The 14,792-nt window shown below is 39.6% G+C and overlaps 1 protein-coding gene across 4 annotated transcripts in view; it reads left to right on the top strand.

Annotated features, from left to right (window-relative positions):
• Positions 1–833: 833 nt before the first annotated feature.
• LOC136864571 (ankyrin repeat domain-containing protein 13D) overlaps positions 834–14,792 on the top strand; it is a 340,236-nt gene continuing 326,277 nt past the window's right edge. For 3 of the 4 annotated variants that reach the window (XM_067141748.2, XM_067141747.2, XM_067141746.2), the window contains exon 1: positions 834–1,061. In XM_067141748.2, the coding sequence (XP_066997849.1) occupies positions 963–1,061 (99 nt within the window). In that variant the 5' untranslated portion in view covers positions 834–962. The remainder of the gene's footprint in view (positions 1,062–14,792) is intronic. The other variant, XM_067141749.2, reaches the window with a different exon arrangement.

Below are 14,792 nucleotides of genomic sequence, written 5' to 3'. Positions count from 1 at the left end.
TATTTCATTACATTTTTGGCCGACGACCTTCGATGTTAGGAGCCTTTGAACAACAAGCATCATCATCATCATCATCATTACATTTTTCATTACAACAATTCCAAGTGACATGATCACATGAATATTTTCTACATGGTGTTACATTATTTTGTTCAACATTTTATGTTCTCTATTTCCATTCTCTATAAGTAGGGCTACATGTATTTAGTGACAATGTATTGTTATTTCTTTTATAATTATTTGAAATGTGTTAATGTTTCTTCTTTTCTTTAATTTTTAATTCCCTTATAACGGGAAATTATGCACCTTTGAGTGCTTCCCTAATTAAGACAACCACGAAATTTTGTTTCTGCAACTGGTGTACTTCCTTGATCACCACGCCCTTGTTTTGATCGCTTAAAATATGACAGACGCGGCGTTAAAGTGGATGGCGGCGCAAAAGCCACTGTACAGTCCTCTTTTTAGCCCGTTGGTCTGTAGTAAGTCTACATGGAAGACCACATGGACTGAAGATTAGAACTACCTTGTCTTGTGTTTTTTTTTCCTCCCTGAAGTATGTTTGTGGATCTTTTGTATCGATGTAAAAGTAGTGTGGATCAGTTTGCTAAAACGTAGAATAATCATGATAAAGTGAAAGTATGTTATCGCAAATGGTAATTGTATAAAGTACTATGCAAATTCCAAGCTGAAGGAGGAGGGGGAAAAAAGAAATCAAACGCGTCACGGGAGAAAGATTACAGTCATCAAGAAGCCATATAGGTGCGTCACGGAGAGTATAAATGGTCTCGCGGAACGGAATGGGATTACTCTTCATTATTCCTTGCTAGCTAGAAGGTTGCAGAGACAATATAGCGCAGCGATGTATGGACGCGGAATTTGTTTTTGAAAATGATTAGCCGTGCAGTGTGGGATATTCGTGAATATACTATACTGTAACAGTGCGAAATTCACTGAAGTCCAAAATGCCATCTTTAGACTTCATAAAAAGTGAATATCCTCTTCACTGGCTCGTGTGGAATAATGATTACAAAGAACTAGATAAGGAACTGTCAAAAAATGTGGTTAGTATGTGCTACAAATGTCAAATCGTGTAAGAATAAATAATTACGGTAACGATTCCTATTCTAGACACTTTGTTGTTGATTTTGACTGTGTTCGAGTGGCATAGTTTATTTTCTAATCGAGAATCTGATTTGGTGTACATCCAGTTGGTTTACGGTGCTGTTTGGTGTCACAGGCAAGGTTCATTCTGGATGTTGTAGTGTATTAAAAATTATTATTGATTGATTATTATTGATTGGGCGCGTGGTGGTAAAATTTTGTTCCATTGTTTGATCACAATGATATTCCATTTATAGTGTTTCGTTCGAAGTTGTCATTGTGGACGTTGTGCAGATCTGCGTGAGACTTATGCCATGAAATGTTATTTGGAAGCCCCGATGAAGTTTAACGTTGACAATCAGAGTCTTACAACTTGTACAGCAGGAAGTGCTTTCATTCATTCTTTGCTTCCTTTAACAAACCCAGATTAGAAACCTCTCAACTGCATTACATTAGAAATCCTCATAAAGGAAAAGAAGCCTTTCGATATTCTCTGAATCCGTAATTACAAGGGAGACCTTAAAACAGCACACATTTATTCAATGAGTATTATTCACGGCAGTGTATTTTAAATATTATTATTTAAATATTTCTTGCAGTAAATGTTGAATGTTACCAGGTTCATTATAGATTTAATACAATGTGTTCTTTTTCAAGGAAATATTATGTTTTGATGCATTCAATAATATTTTTAATTGCTTTACATCACACCAACACAGATAGGTCATATGGCGACGATGGGTTAGGAAAGGGCTAAGAGTGGCAAGGAAATGTCTGTGGCCTTAAGGTACTGCCCCAGCATTTGCCTGGTGGGAAAATGGGAAACCACGGTAAACCGTCTTCAGGGCTGCCGACAGTGGGGTTCGAACCCACTATCTCTCGGATGCAAGCTCACAGCTGTATATATCTAACCGCATGTCCAACTTGCCCGGTTTAGTATTAATATATTCATTTAGATATCTGTGTATGCGTGTTGAACACAGATAATATTCTTCTTGCATAGACCCAAGTGGGATCAGAATTTTCTCATTTAGTTTCTAGTTCAATCTACATAGGCATAGGTCAGAGGGCCAGGCACTTTCCTCATTGGGAAGCTGATGTTTTTTGTCAACTATTCATTATGAAAACCATGTTGAGCAATTTTGGACAGTTGTCCTTAGTTTTACTATTTCAAAGCTTGGTTCGGATGTTGGAATCGTAGAAAAATAATGTTTTATGATACCTGAAGTAGCAGAAACGAGAGATCCTTCCTCGATGCTTGCCACCCCCTAGAAGTTTTTCTTATGTAGAAAAATTAAAATGGACTGTAAACCTGATATTTGCGACCATTTTCTGTGTGGCTATTAATCGGTTTGTGTCAGCTGTCTTGAAGACAAGTTGTCTATTGTCTGCGATAGAGTTCATATCTTGTGTTCCTGCAAGGATCCCACCTTCATTGAAAATAAGAAACCAAGCAGGTTTCAGTATGTCTTGCCATGTAACTGTCCTTTTTTGTCACATTTTAGTAGACGTCTAATGTATGATAGAGTCCTGTTGGCTACTTTGTGGCCCGAATCTGGGGGCCTACTTCTCCAAATCCCTGTCGCTTAACCCCAGCCCAACGGTTTTGTCACTAGCTGGTCCTAACCAACCTAGTCCAGTGGTCTTGTCCCTAGGTGGGCCTAACCTGTATAAAACAGTAGTCTTCTCCTTACCATATCCTAACCTATCCAGACCATTTGTCTTGTCCATGTAAATATTTTGTAGCTGTAAAATTTCATCATCTTTTGTGTTATTCAGTAGCTGTGTATAATGCAGATGTTGGCAAGCCTGTGGGCTTGTCAGTGTCATCGCCATGTTGGATTTATAACATACTTCAAAAATCAGGCATGGAAGTTTTACAGTTTTATGTTTGTGTAGTTTCCCACACCAGATGTATGGTCATTTTCCATATCCAACTGGTCTAGACTGGCACGTCTGCTGCACATTCCACTCATGACAAAAGTAACCCCCCCCTCCCCAACTTTACTTTTTTCCCCAGGGATCTATTGGATCTACTGGAATCGAGTCATAATTTCCCCCTTACCACCAACTTTCCCTCCCTGAGCGTGATTCCAAATGGCACCACCACTGTCTTGTCTAGATGGCTGTGGTTTGAATCAAAGCTAATGCATTTGGAATGTTCAGAACGAGTATTACTCCCTATGTCATTCTGATTCCATGTAGGGCCTACAAGTGGAGGTTTCATGGCTATGATCATGATATCAATGATCACATAAAACTACAAGCTTGGGCTAAATGTACTAACCTTATATTTATTACGTGTTCGTTGAAAACATCATTTTATGTGGATAACTATACTGACATGTTGCAAAAGCAAGTCAGCTTGTAATTTACTTGACTGTTGTTTTTTTATTTTTGAAGTCCCTTGTTCTAATATGAACCACAGCTGCTTTGATGATGTTTGAGGATGGGTTGCACTTCATCATATTAAAACACCTATTTCCAGAAAGTATCATCTTCAGAATTTTAGCACTGGCAAGAAGTGACATTATCCAGCACATGCTTTAATGATCAGCATCACGTCTGGTTGAAATGCCACTCCTTCCTTTTCACTATGTGTGGTAATCCTGTGGCCACGTATCACTTTTGCTCCAAGATAGGTCAACCAGTATACAACTTCAAACTGAAAGAATCCAATTTCTTCTAAGTCTAGAACTATTTGTGTAGTCCTATGTTATGGACATGTGCTTTGTTTTCACTTCATTAATTTGTGGATGTCTTCTTGCTGCCTGTTCTAAATTATATTGCCATCATCTAAATATGTCAAACCTTGAATTAATTTACATATCTTTCGCATATGGTTATAGGCAGCATTTCCTTAGCAAGAGGTACTAGCATGCAGATCTGGTTCTATGGAAGGATTGCCAGATTTAGTAGACTTCAATTCAGGTGGTCTGGGTCCCAAATTTTATTCCCAGTTGGGCAGGGGGTAAAATGTTGATACCCAGTTTGTGAAGTATTAGTTATAGATTCAACATTGTAGCGGCTCAGAGGAGCTTGCACAAACTCACAGGGATGCCAGTGTCGGCATTACGCATAGATTACACCTACAAAATATTGGGAGGTTTGATCCTGGATCATTCTTGTGGTATTTGAAGGTGCTGAAATACGTCGGCCCCGTGTCAGTAGATTTATTGGCACGTGGAAGAACTCGCATGGGAATATATTCCGGCACCACTGTGTCTCCTAAAACTGTAAAAACTAATTAGTTAGTTTTGATTATTTATTGGAAAATTTTGGTCTGGATAGGTTAGGTGCTGTTTGTGACAAGACCATTGGGCTAGGGTCATAAGCCTCCAGGTTAGGGCCATGAAGTGGCCAGCAGGCCTCTAGCATTCTTGAATCTAGCAAAAATGTGACAAAAGTTATAAGGTGATGAGAAGTAACGTTATCCGGTGCATGCTTTAATGATCAGTGCCATGTCTGGTTGAAATGGCACTCTTTCCTTATTTACACTGAGTGTGGTGATCCTGTGGTCACACATCATGTGAGCTCTATCAGATGCAATATGAACATTGCCTTCATCACTGTCCAATATTTACAAAGAAAACGGTGGCATTCTGTAGTTACAGGCTGTCTCGATTTTAATTCTTCTGTATAAGTAAGAATACTTCTTGGGGCAGATGGGTTTGGCCCTGACAAGCATCAACGAAGGCTCTCCCCTCTCTGTTACTTTAAGTATTGTCAAACATTATTTTTCTTTGATTCCAACAGCCGAACCGGTATGGAAGTGTCACCGGGCAGGGAGTTTTGCTGTATTCGGTTAATTCCTCTAGTTCCTCCACGTATGGTCAGGGGAAGCTAGCCATGAAACTGGATCAATTTCACATCTGACACTCATCAATTCATTTTGGGATACTTGCTTCTTACAAAGGAATGCAGGCCTGTAGGACACAGGTGGCTAGTGCAAGTATTGTTTTATATCTCTCAATAATTCATCAAGTAAATATCTAATGTCAAACTGAAAACCCTAACCACCATGCACAGACTATCCAACAGCCTACTCGTATTCTTTCACTGTACACAGAGCATACATTTGGATTTCAATTTGGTTAGAGTTATGAAACTTGATCATAATGAGATACATTTGCTTTCTGCTAAGTAAACAGTGTATAACTACAATTACTGCTCGAATAATGATATATGATAGGAATACTATTGCAGACAACATAGTGTCTTTTGGCATATAAATTTATGAGTGAATGGTATGGGTAGATTTGGCAGTTGGAGGAATTAGGACGTGAATTGTCTCAGTGATCGTATGAGGGAGCAGGTAAGCAGGAAGTTGACAAGTTTTATGAAGCATTGAGTGACATCGTCGTCATGGTCAATAGCAAGGATAGGATAATGCTAATGGGCAATTTCAGTGCGAGAGTTGGAAATAGAACTGAATGATTTGGGATGGTGATGGACAAATATGGGGAAGATATGGAAGCTGATAGGAACGGAAAAAATTTACTGGACTCTGTGCTAGTATGGAATTTGCAATTATGAATACATTCTTAAAGCGTAAGGCTATTCACAACTGTACATAGGAGGGTTAGGACACAAGATCCACAATAGACTATATCTGAACAGACTTTGAATTCAGGAAATCTGTTAGGAATGTGCGGGTTTTCTGGGTATTTTTCGATGATACGGACCACTATCTGATCTGTAGTGAACTAAGTATCTCTAGGCCTAGGATAGAGAAAATGAAATCTGTTCTGCAGATGAATAAATGTAGGAAGTCTCCAGGATGAGGAAATTAGACAGAAATACATGGATATCATTAGTGAAAAGTTCCAAACAGTGGACAGTAAGCAGGTTCAGGATATAGAAAGAGAATGGGTGCCATACAGGGATCCTATATTAGAAAGAGCAAGGGAGTGCCTTGGAACACCTGTGTGTAAACATGAGAAAAAGCGAACATCCAGGTGGTATGATGAAGTGAGTGCAGCTTGTAAATGTAAAAAGAAGCCATATCAGAATTGGCTCCAAACAAGGACTGATGCAGACAGGAAATTGTATATTGTTGAAAGAAATAGAGCAAAACAAGTAATTGCTGAATCAGTGAAGAAGTCTGGGAAGATTTTGGTAATAATGTGAAAGACGAGTTCAAGCATCAGGGTAAAACTTTCTGGGGCATAGCCCTAGTGTAGGCACTCCACTAACTTCGCTTGCTGTACAAGGAAGCTCAGCGGCCGGTGACGCTCTTATTTTCAGTTCACGGGATTGCCGATAGGAGCGTCCTTTACTATCTGCCAGCGATCTGGTAACTGTTGCCACCTGCTAAGGAAATGTCCAATGGACTGTTGCAAAATTTGTTATAGATTACAACCACTAAATTACTTTTTTGTTGCCGTGCGGGCAGTATGCGCCACGGCGATAGTTAAGATCCTCTCGAAGGGGGCCGCTGTTCTCATGACAGAGCTTGGCCTGGATTTGGAAAGCTAGGTTACATCTACTAAATTACATATTTTTCTTGGCGTGTTTCTTGCTGTGTTTTTATTCTGCACGGGTTGGTAACGGTAGCAGCGAGTAAGGAATTATGGGGAATGGCGTCATGTCGGCCAATGGCCGTGCTCGTAGCTGGCTGGCTAATGGTCGATGACGCGTGAAAACTGTCGTTGTGTTATAAAAGTGAATATACCTTTTTGGGCGGGCTTGGTGGGTCCCTGGCATTGGTAATGAACACATCTCTCTTCTAAAAGGATTTTAAGGTACAGTTCATATATATTTCTTCGCGAAGTTGTGTGTTATACACTGGAGTGCCCACATTAGGGCACTGCTATTAATCCAATGGCAGAAATTGAAGAGAGGAAATGTTATGGCAAAGGCATTCTTATAAAGGGACAAACTCGGGAAGTTATTTGTTATGTACGAGAGTACTTTGAATGGGCGGAAGGCAATAATGGTCCTCTCATTTCAGTAAATACGGTATAGTGTTGGATAGAACTGTAGTTGCAGTTAGAGTAAGAAAAAACACTGTACTCAAAATAGGAAAATAGGATTATTGTGAACAGGCAACTGTCTTAAGGGAATTATATATTACTTGACTTTTCCTGCTGTTGAGGAGCATAGGGCCAAGACAAGGTTTCGCCATCTGGTTCTGTGATGTGCCATTTGTTTCAGCTTTCCCCATGTATACCCAAACTGCTCACTCTCTCTATTGATCTCCTCCATGTCATTTTAGGTCTTCCTCTCATAGTCTGCCCCTGGGGATTCCACTCGAGAGCTTGTTTTGCTATGCTGTCATCAGGTGTTTGCAGTGTATGGCCAATCCAGTGCCACGTTCTCTTCTTAATCTGCTGGAATTATATATCATTATACGATATTATTGATAAATATTTTTTTCTTGCCACAAATAGTAATCTCCATTATGCATTACATATGCTTATTTTTATATTTTTCACTTTGAAAATCTGCTTGAATTCTTTAAAATACAGTAGAGTCTTGCTCATCCGACCTTCCGTGTTATCCGACACTGGTAGACTTAATTTGAACTTTTGGTGGAGACTAAATTCAGGCACAGCCGCTGTGGAGGGTGCGACCATGGGACAAGCACTGGCCTGACCGCTGGCGGTAGGACAGTTTTTTTTTCTCTCAAGGACAGGTGCAGTGAGTCTTCAGTCATTGTTCATTGTAGTATTGGTTAGGTGTGGATGTTATAGTTTTCATATCCTCTGTGAGTACAGCGAGTAAATGGAAGAAAGTGATTGTTTCTATGGAAGACAAGTTGAGTGCATTAAAGAGACTGGACAAAGGGGAAATTCTTCAAAATGTGGCTTCAGATTATGGTGTTGGATGTGTTACAGTGGGAGACTGGAAAAAACAGAGGGAAGAAATTGAAAAGCAGTGCTCTACCAGAGCAGAGAAGAAATGAAAAATGTGAGTACGAAAAAGTGAAGCACTATTTCTTTGGTTATCTCAACACCGGGAAAAGGGCCTGCCAATATCTGGCCCCATTCTGCAGGAAAAAGCTGTGTATTTCCAGAAGGAGATTAACGAAGGGGACCCTAATTTTCCTGCCAGTGCTGGGTGGCTTGATCGGTGGAAAACAACGGTACGGCATTAGGCAGCTTAATATCTGTGGAGAAAAGTTTCTTTTCGTAAGACATCTGCAATGTTTTCGTTCAATACTGCATATACTGTACAATTGAATTGATAATTCAATAAACAGAGTACCATAAAACATGCCATTGTTTTAGTACTAGAGTATAGCCTTCCTGTTTGTTTCAGTTCATTTTCAAAGTTGTTCTGTATTATCCGACATTTTCGGTGATCCGACGTACTGCAGGTCCCGTTTAGGTCGGATAATTGAGACTCTACTGTACATATTTAATGTACAGCATTGAGTTTGCCGTGAAGGGTACTTCGTTGAGTAACAAACAGCATCCCACTCTCTTAAACATCAATCCCATTCTAGTTTTGCGCGCACTATAGTAAGATATCTTCTGATTGGAAGAAAGCAGTAACTGCATCTTTCTCTAAGCAAGGGAACAAAAAGAATTGCAACAACGTTTGAGGTTTTTCAGTGATCAGTATATCAGGCTAGGTGATCACTGGCATCTTGGAAGGGAGGGTGCACTCAGTGGATGAGAGTAAGTTAAATTACAACCTGTGTGATTTCAGACTACTGAGGGGCTGTCGGGATCAGATTTTCAGTATGTGCCAGGTAATTGAAAAATGTAACTAGAGGACTAGACGTTTGTTTGTTTTGTAGATCTAGAGAAGCCATATTTCAGAGTATGGAGTGAAAAGATGTTGGGCATAGTGGGGAACTAAGGGGTTAACCATAAAATGGCTGAGAATCTTGCATTAGTAGAACAACAGTAAGGGGCTGTTTTGACTCATCATAAGAAATGCTTGGAAACGTACAATAGATAAAACGATAAGAGATGTATTTTCTTCTACTGTGTTTCCACAAATTTATTTTATACACAAAGACCTGACATTAGTGTATGGACCTTTTATATTACTGATAGACACATGAATAATCACAAACAACTACATCATGTTTTTGTTTCTCTAAGGAGTTTTCACAAAATTATACAATTGAACCCCTTTTGTTAGTCATCTACATTGCCACAATTATACATTTTCAGAAATACTGTAATAAAATAAAAACACTAAAGACATTTTGCACACACACCTGTTTTTCATGCACAGATGCGCATCGACTGTACCAAGGTATGGAAAGGCATTACAGATGTATTTTGAGGTCACATCTGCAGCAATCCTGAATTAGAGTCCATACTTGTCGGGCTTGTTTGTCATAAAATGGGTAAATCGACACCTGGTTTTGCTGGGAAGTGATTGTTCATCGACTGTTATATTTTCATTTGGGCCGTAACAGTGAAGGTGAGCCTGCGTGGCTCAGGCGGCAGCGCACCAGCTTCTCACCGCAGGATTCTGTGGTTCAAATGCCGGTCACTCCATGTGTTATTTGTGCTGCACAAAGCGAAGGTGAGACAGGTTTTTCTCCAGGTACTCCAGTTTTCCTTGTCATAATTAATTCCAGCTACACTCTCCAGTATCATTTCAATTCATCTGTCATTCATTAATCATTGCCCCAGGGGAGTGCGACAGGCTTCGGCAGCTGGCACAATTCCTATTCTTGCCGCTAGATGGGGGCTTCATTCACTCCATTCCTAACCTGGTCGAATGACTGGAAACAGGCTGTGGATTTTCAGTAACAGTGAAGTCAATTTTCCACAAATTTTTCACAGATTTCAGAGACAAGAGCAAACCTGTTTGTTGGTTAGTGCTCAGTTCTGGTTGATTTCTCATCAACACGGAGGAATCTGAGAAACTCTCAAAACCTATCTCTTGACATTGTGTCCTTCATGAATTATTATCCAAAAAATGTGACAAAAAAAAGATACACCTTTCAAATAGAGAATAACCCAGGTATACATAATAGCAATCTTAGCCTTCAACTCCTCGAGCAACACGGTCCGGTCTGTGCTTCAGAGTTCTTTCTGAACTTTTAATTCTGTGTGTCGTTTCATTCATGAAGCGCCGATTCATCAAGAGAGGAGACGAGAGACACTAATGACAGAGTTGTCAACTCTGTGGTAAGCATATGTGGTGGGATGTTTACCGCAGCCCACATTCCAGATGAAGAGTTTGAATCCAAGACCTGCTACTCGTTTCCATCTCAGGCGACCTTCTTCACTGATGCATCATCTAACCGAGACTGAAACATTTGAGGCGTGCTCGTAGGCAGAACAACACTTTCAACTTCTGCTGATAATTAGTCTGTCTCGTTATGATCTTCGTCCTCACTAGTATAGCTTGTCTCAAGCAAAAAATCATCTGAATCGGATAGTTCACTTTCAGACTCAACATCTGAAATTTCTAGTATACGGGACAGCTCATCAGTAGAAAGACGACCTTAACACGACGTCTCTAAGAATACTTTCTGAATGTTGAGATGAAGCAATAATCCTGCTAACTGGAACACTCATCTGACAGTAAGAGCTAAAGTATCTTAATAATCCAAGCCGGCTACACACTGTTGTTTGACAATGCAAACTGCTGCATTGTAATAAGGAATTGTACGGGTGTCAAAATGACCCATTGTGCTGTCCAGGGTATGTCACAAAAAGCTATAAACATGTAAATATTGTGCTGGGTATGATATTTATTTATTTATTTATTTATTTATTTATTTATTTCATGCCTTCATTTGTGGCGAAGTTAAGGTTCACGGCCCTCTCTTACACTTAACCACATATCTAATAAACTTTATAAAACAGAATAATGAAATAACCACATATCTAATAAACTTTATAAAACAGTAATGAAATAATTTAACAAAATATAAATCCTAACCTCATTCATTCTTCCATTCATACTGCCATTCATACAAGCTGGTTATACATTTAATAGGTAATCTCGGCAAGACCGCTTGAAAGAAGCTAAGGAAGTGCAATTCCTAACACTAACTGGAAGGGAATTCCATAGCCTTGCACCAGACACTTGAAAGGAGCGGTTAAATGAAGATGAGCGATGCACAGGAATTGAGAGTGTCGTAGTCGATCGTGTGTTGTGTTCATGAGAGGAGGAGAGTAAATTAAACTTTGAGGATAAATACTGGGGTTTAGATTCATTCAGCAGACGAAATACGAGAGTAGCAACGTGAAGATGTCGTAGTTTATCGATTTTTAACCAGGAGAGAAGTTCATAATAGGGGGAGATATGAGTTGAAAATTTAATTGAAAATATAAACCTAATGCATGAGTTCATTGCCCTCTGTAATTTTAGTGTCTGTTCCATGGTGGCATCTATCATTACAATATCACAATAATTAAGTATGGGAAATATGAGGGTCTGGATAAGTTTAATTTTCAAGCTTAGTGGAAGAAGTGATTGGCGAGTTTTGAGAGGGTGAAGTGACGAGTGAATTTTCCTACAGATGCTTGTTATGTGCTCACTCCAATCTAGTGTGTCACTTATGATAATTCCAAGATTTTTTACCGACTTCTGAAATGGTATAGCTACACCACAAAGCGAAAGTGAAGGCATTAATTTCTTATTAAGGATATTTAACTGCCTTTGTTGCCCTATTATAATAGCTTGTGTCTTTTTAGGATTAATTAATAAACAATTCTTATTAGAATAGGAGCTAATCAGATTTAAAATGGAATTCATCTGATGAATTCCAAACTCAATATCGATAGCTTTACAGTGATAATATATTTGTAGATCATCTGCATATAAATGATACTTACAGTTACTGAACTGAGAAGATATATCATTGATATATAGAGTAAACAGAAGAGGTCCAAGCACGGATCCCTGTGGGACACCTGTTTGCTTCGTCTTCCAGTCTGTGGTAGTGCCGTTTATGACAACACGTTGTCGCCGATTGGAGAGGTACAAAGCAAAGAGCTGAATAGCAGAGGGACTCAGATTAAATCTTTGTAGTTTCGCTAATAATATGTCAATATTTACTGTGTCAAACGCACTACTGAAGTCAAGTAGAATAAGTATAGTCACTTTCCGCTCATCTATAGCTCGTCTAATGTCGTCTGTAATTCTTAGCAGTGTCATCCCTGTGCTATGTCCTTTCTTGAAACCAGATTGGAAGGGGTCACGCAGAGAATATTTTTCCAGATATTGTTCAAGTTGGCTATAGATCAATTTTTCTAGAGCTTTAGACAGTGCTGAAAGAATGCATACAGGACGAAAGTCGGATGCTACATTAGCTGGCGACCTTTTTGGAACTGGGGCAACTTGTGTATCTTTCCATTTTGTCGGAAAATAACTACGGGAGAGGCATGCATTAAATAAGTCAGTAATAACCGGCAATATTATATCCATAATGTTAGTAATAAAGAAAATAGGGATTTCATCAGCCCCTGTTGCATGAGATTTAATTGAAATCAGTACTCGTCTCACTTCAGACTCTGAAACAGTTCGAAATATGGACGATCAGATGATTGTTGTCGTATTATAGACTTGATGGTGGCCTGCACTATATCGTGTTCAGGAGTAAAAACATCTGTTGAAAAGTGTCTATTAATATCATCAACCGGTATTTCTGGTTTAGCATGGTTCACAGGAGGCCTTCCAATACCTAATGAACGAAGTTGAGCGTAAACAGGACAGAAAACTACGGAAATTCAAGATATTTGAAGAGAGATGATACGAGAGCGCGCACATAAGAGAAAAATTGAAGGTGGATATCATTTTGACCCCCTTACGTTGTTCTAGTGTTAAGGGTAGATAATTCAATCACTCAAAGGCATTTATGCTGATAATTGGGCTACAGTGAGAATTGACAGCAAAATGAGACCTTGGGGTTTGGCAATGCTGTAATCTTTTACTTTTGTGGCAGGGAGGATTCAGTTAGGTGAAAATCTAGTAAGTAGTCTGGCGTTTGCCAACAACTCGGTCTTAATGGCAGATTGTGCTGAAAGCCTGCAGTCTAATATCTTCGAACTTGAAAATAGGTGCAAGGAGTATACGAAAATTAGCACCTTGAACCAAGACTAAATTGATGTCAGTGTGTATGAAATGTAAGAGAATGAAATGTCAGGTTGGTAATACAAAGTTAGAACAGGTAGATAATTTCAAGTATTTAGGATGTGTATTCTCCCGGGACGGTAGTATAGTAAGCGAGATTGAATCAAGGCGCAGCAAAGTTAATGCAGTGAGCTTGCTGTTGCGATTCGTACAGAATTCTGTAAGCATGAAGTCAGCTCCTGGTAAAGATTTGATCATTCGTCAGTCTTAATTGGAGAATTCCACTCTGATGGTCTCCAGAAATCTTCTAGCCAGGCTGTTTAGCTCAGGCGGTGGAGTGTTGGGCTTCTGAGCTCAAGTTAGTGGGTTCTAACCCAACTCAGTTCTGTGGTGTTTGAAGATGCTGAAATATTCTTGCCTCATGTTAGTTGATTTACTGGCATGTGAAAGAACTCCCGTGGAATAAAATTCCGGCATCTTGGTGTCTTCAAAAACCCAAAAGTAAGTAAGTTGGTAGGTCATAAAACCTATATAAAATTATCATATCTTCTAGAAATACCACAAGCAGAAAGTTGTTATATGTATAGAATAACAGTTTCATCTGTACATTGCTCAGAATTTAAAAATAATTATATTTCTGAATCAGTCGTGCACACAGTAACAAGGAAATGCACTTTTTAATTTTCTGTCATCTCTGCCTGTCTGTATGTACGGGCATCACGAGAAAATGGCTGAAGGCAATGTGAAGAAAATCGGTATGTAAAGTCGGGGAATGAGGCACTACAATCAAGGCTATAAATAGTTTTATTCATGCTGAGTGAAGTGGTAGTTTAGGGGAAGGCCTAAAATTTAATTTTCAAATATTTCTGTTATTAGTTGTCGTATTGATAAATACTACATAACTAAACTCATATAGAATTAACTTTCCAATCATTTATGTATTATGCATTTTTACCGCACCCACGAACCTTCAACGCTGGCGTAGCAGGGGGAGAGGTGATACTCCCACGTGGCACGTCCCAGGTGGCGGATAGGGGGGTCCTAACCTGCTTGCCGGCGGACTTGAGGAAAATAAAATACCTCTTGTGGACCAAACACACAACCCCCTGTTGGCGGGGGACTCAGGCGAGGAATACACCCACGGTTTCCCCTGCCTGTCGTAAGAGGCAACTAAAAGGGGCAACCAAGGGATGATTGTATTAGAACCATGAAACTACTTGTGATTAGTACCATCATGCGGGGAACACCATGGGTCGCTTTTACTTGCGCGTAGTACCACTATGTTCAATACCAAATAGGTTTGTGATTAGTAGCAAACGAGTACGTTGCCGGCTTTTACAGTACCTGTGATTGGTAAAACTATATGAGCGATACAATGGGATGAGCGACATCCTGGTTCTGGCTTGCCTATGATTAGTACCTACTATATGAGGAACACCAAGGGATAACGCGAGTCCCTGTGGTTAGTACACTTACGTGATGAATACCATAGGTTTGCGTTGCCTGTAAATGGCGCCGCAATGTGTGAAACCCCATAGGTCTGTATTACATGTGCGAATTTCATTACCTGTGAGTAGTACCATAATGTGTGGAATACCGCAAGTCTACGCTACCTTTGATTAGTACCGCAGCATGACAAATACCATGGTTCTACTTTCCTAGCGATAAATACCATTATGAGGGGCCGATGACTT

The sequence above is a fragment of the Anabrus simplex genome, chromosome 2 (assembly GCF_040414725.1).
Source record: "Anabrus simplex isolate iqAnaSimp1 chromosome 2, ASM4041472v1, whole genome shotgun sequence".
Classification (NCBI taxonomy): Eukaryota; Metazoa; Arthropoda; class Insecta; order Orthoptera; family Tettigoniidae; genus Anabrus; species Anabrus simplex.
The sequence above is the reverse complement of the archived record's forward strand: the minus strand, read 5'-3'. Positions and strand labels throughout refer to the sequence as shown.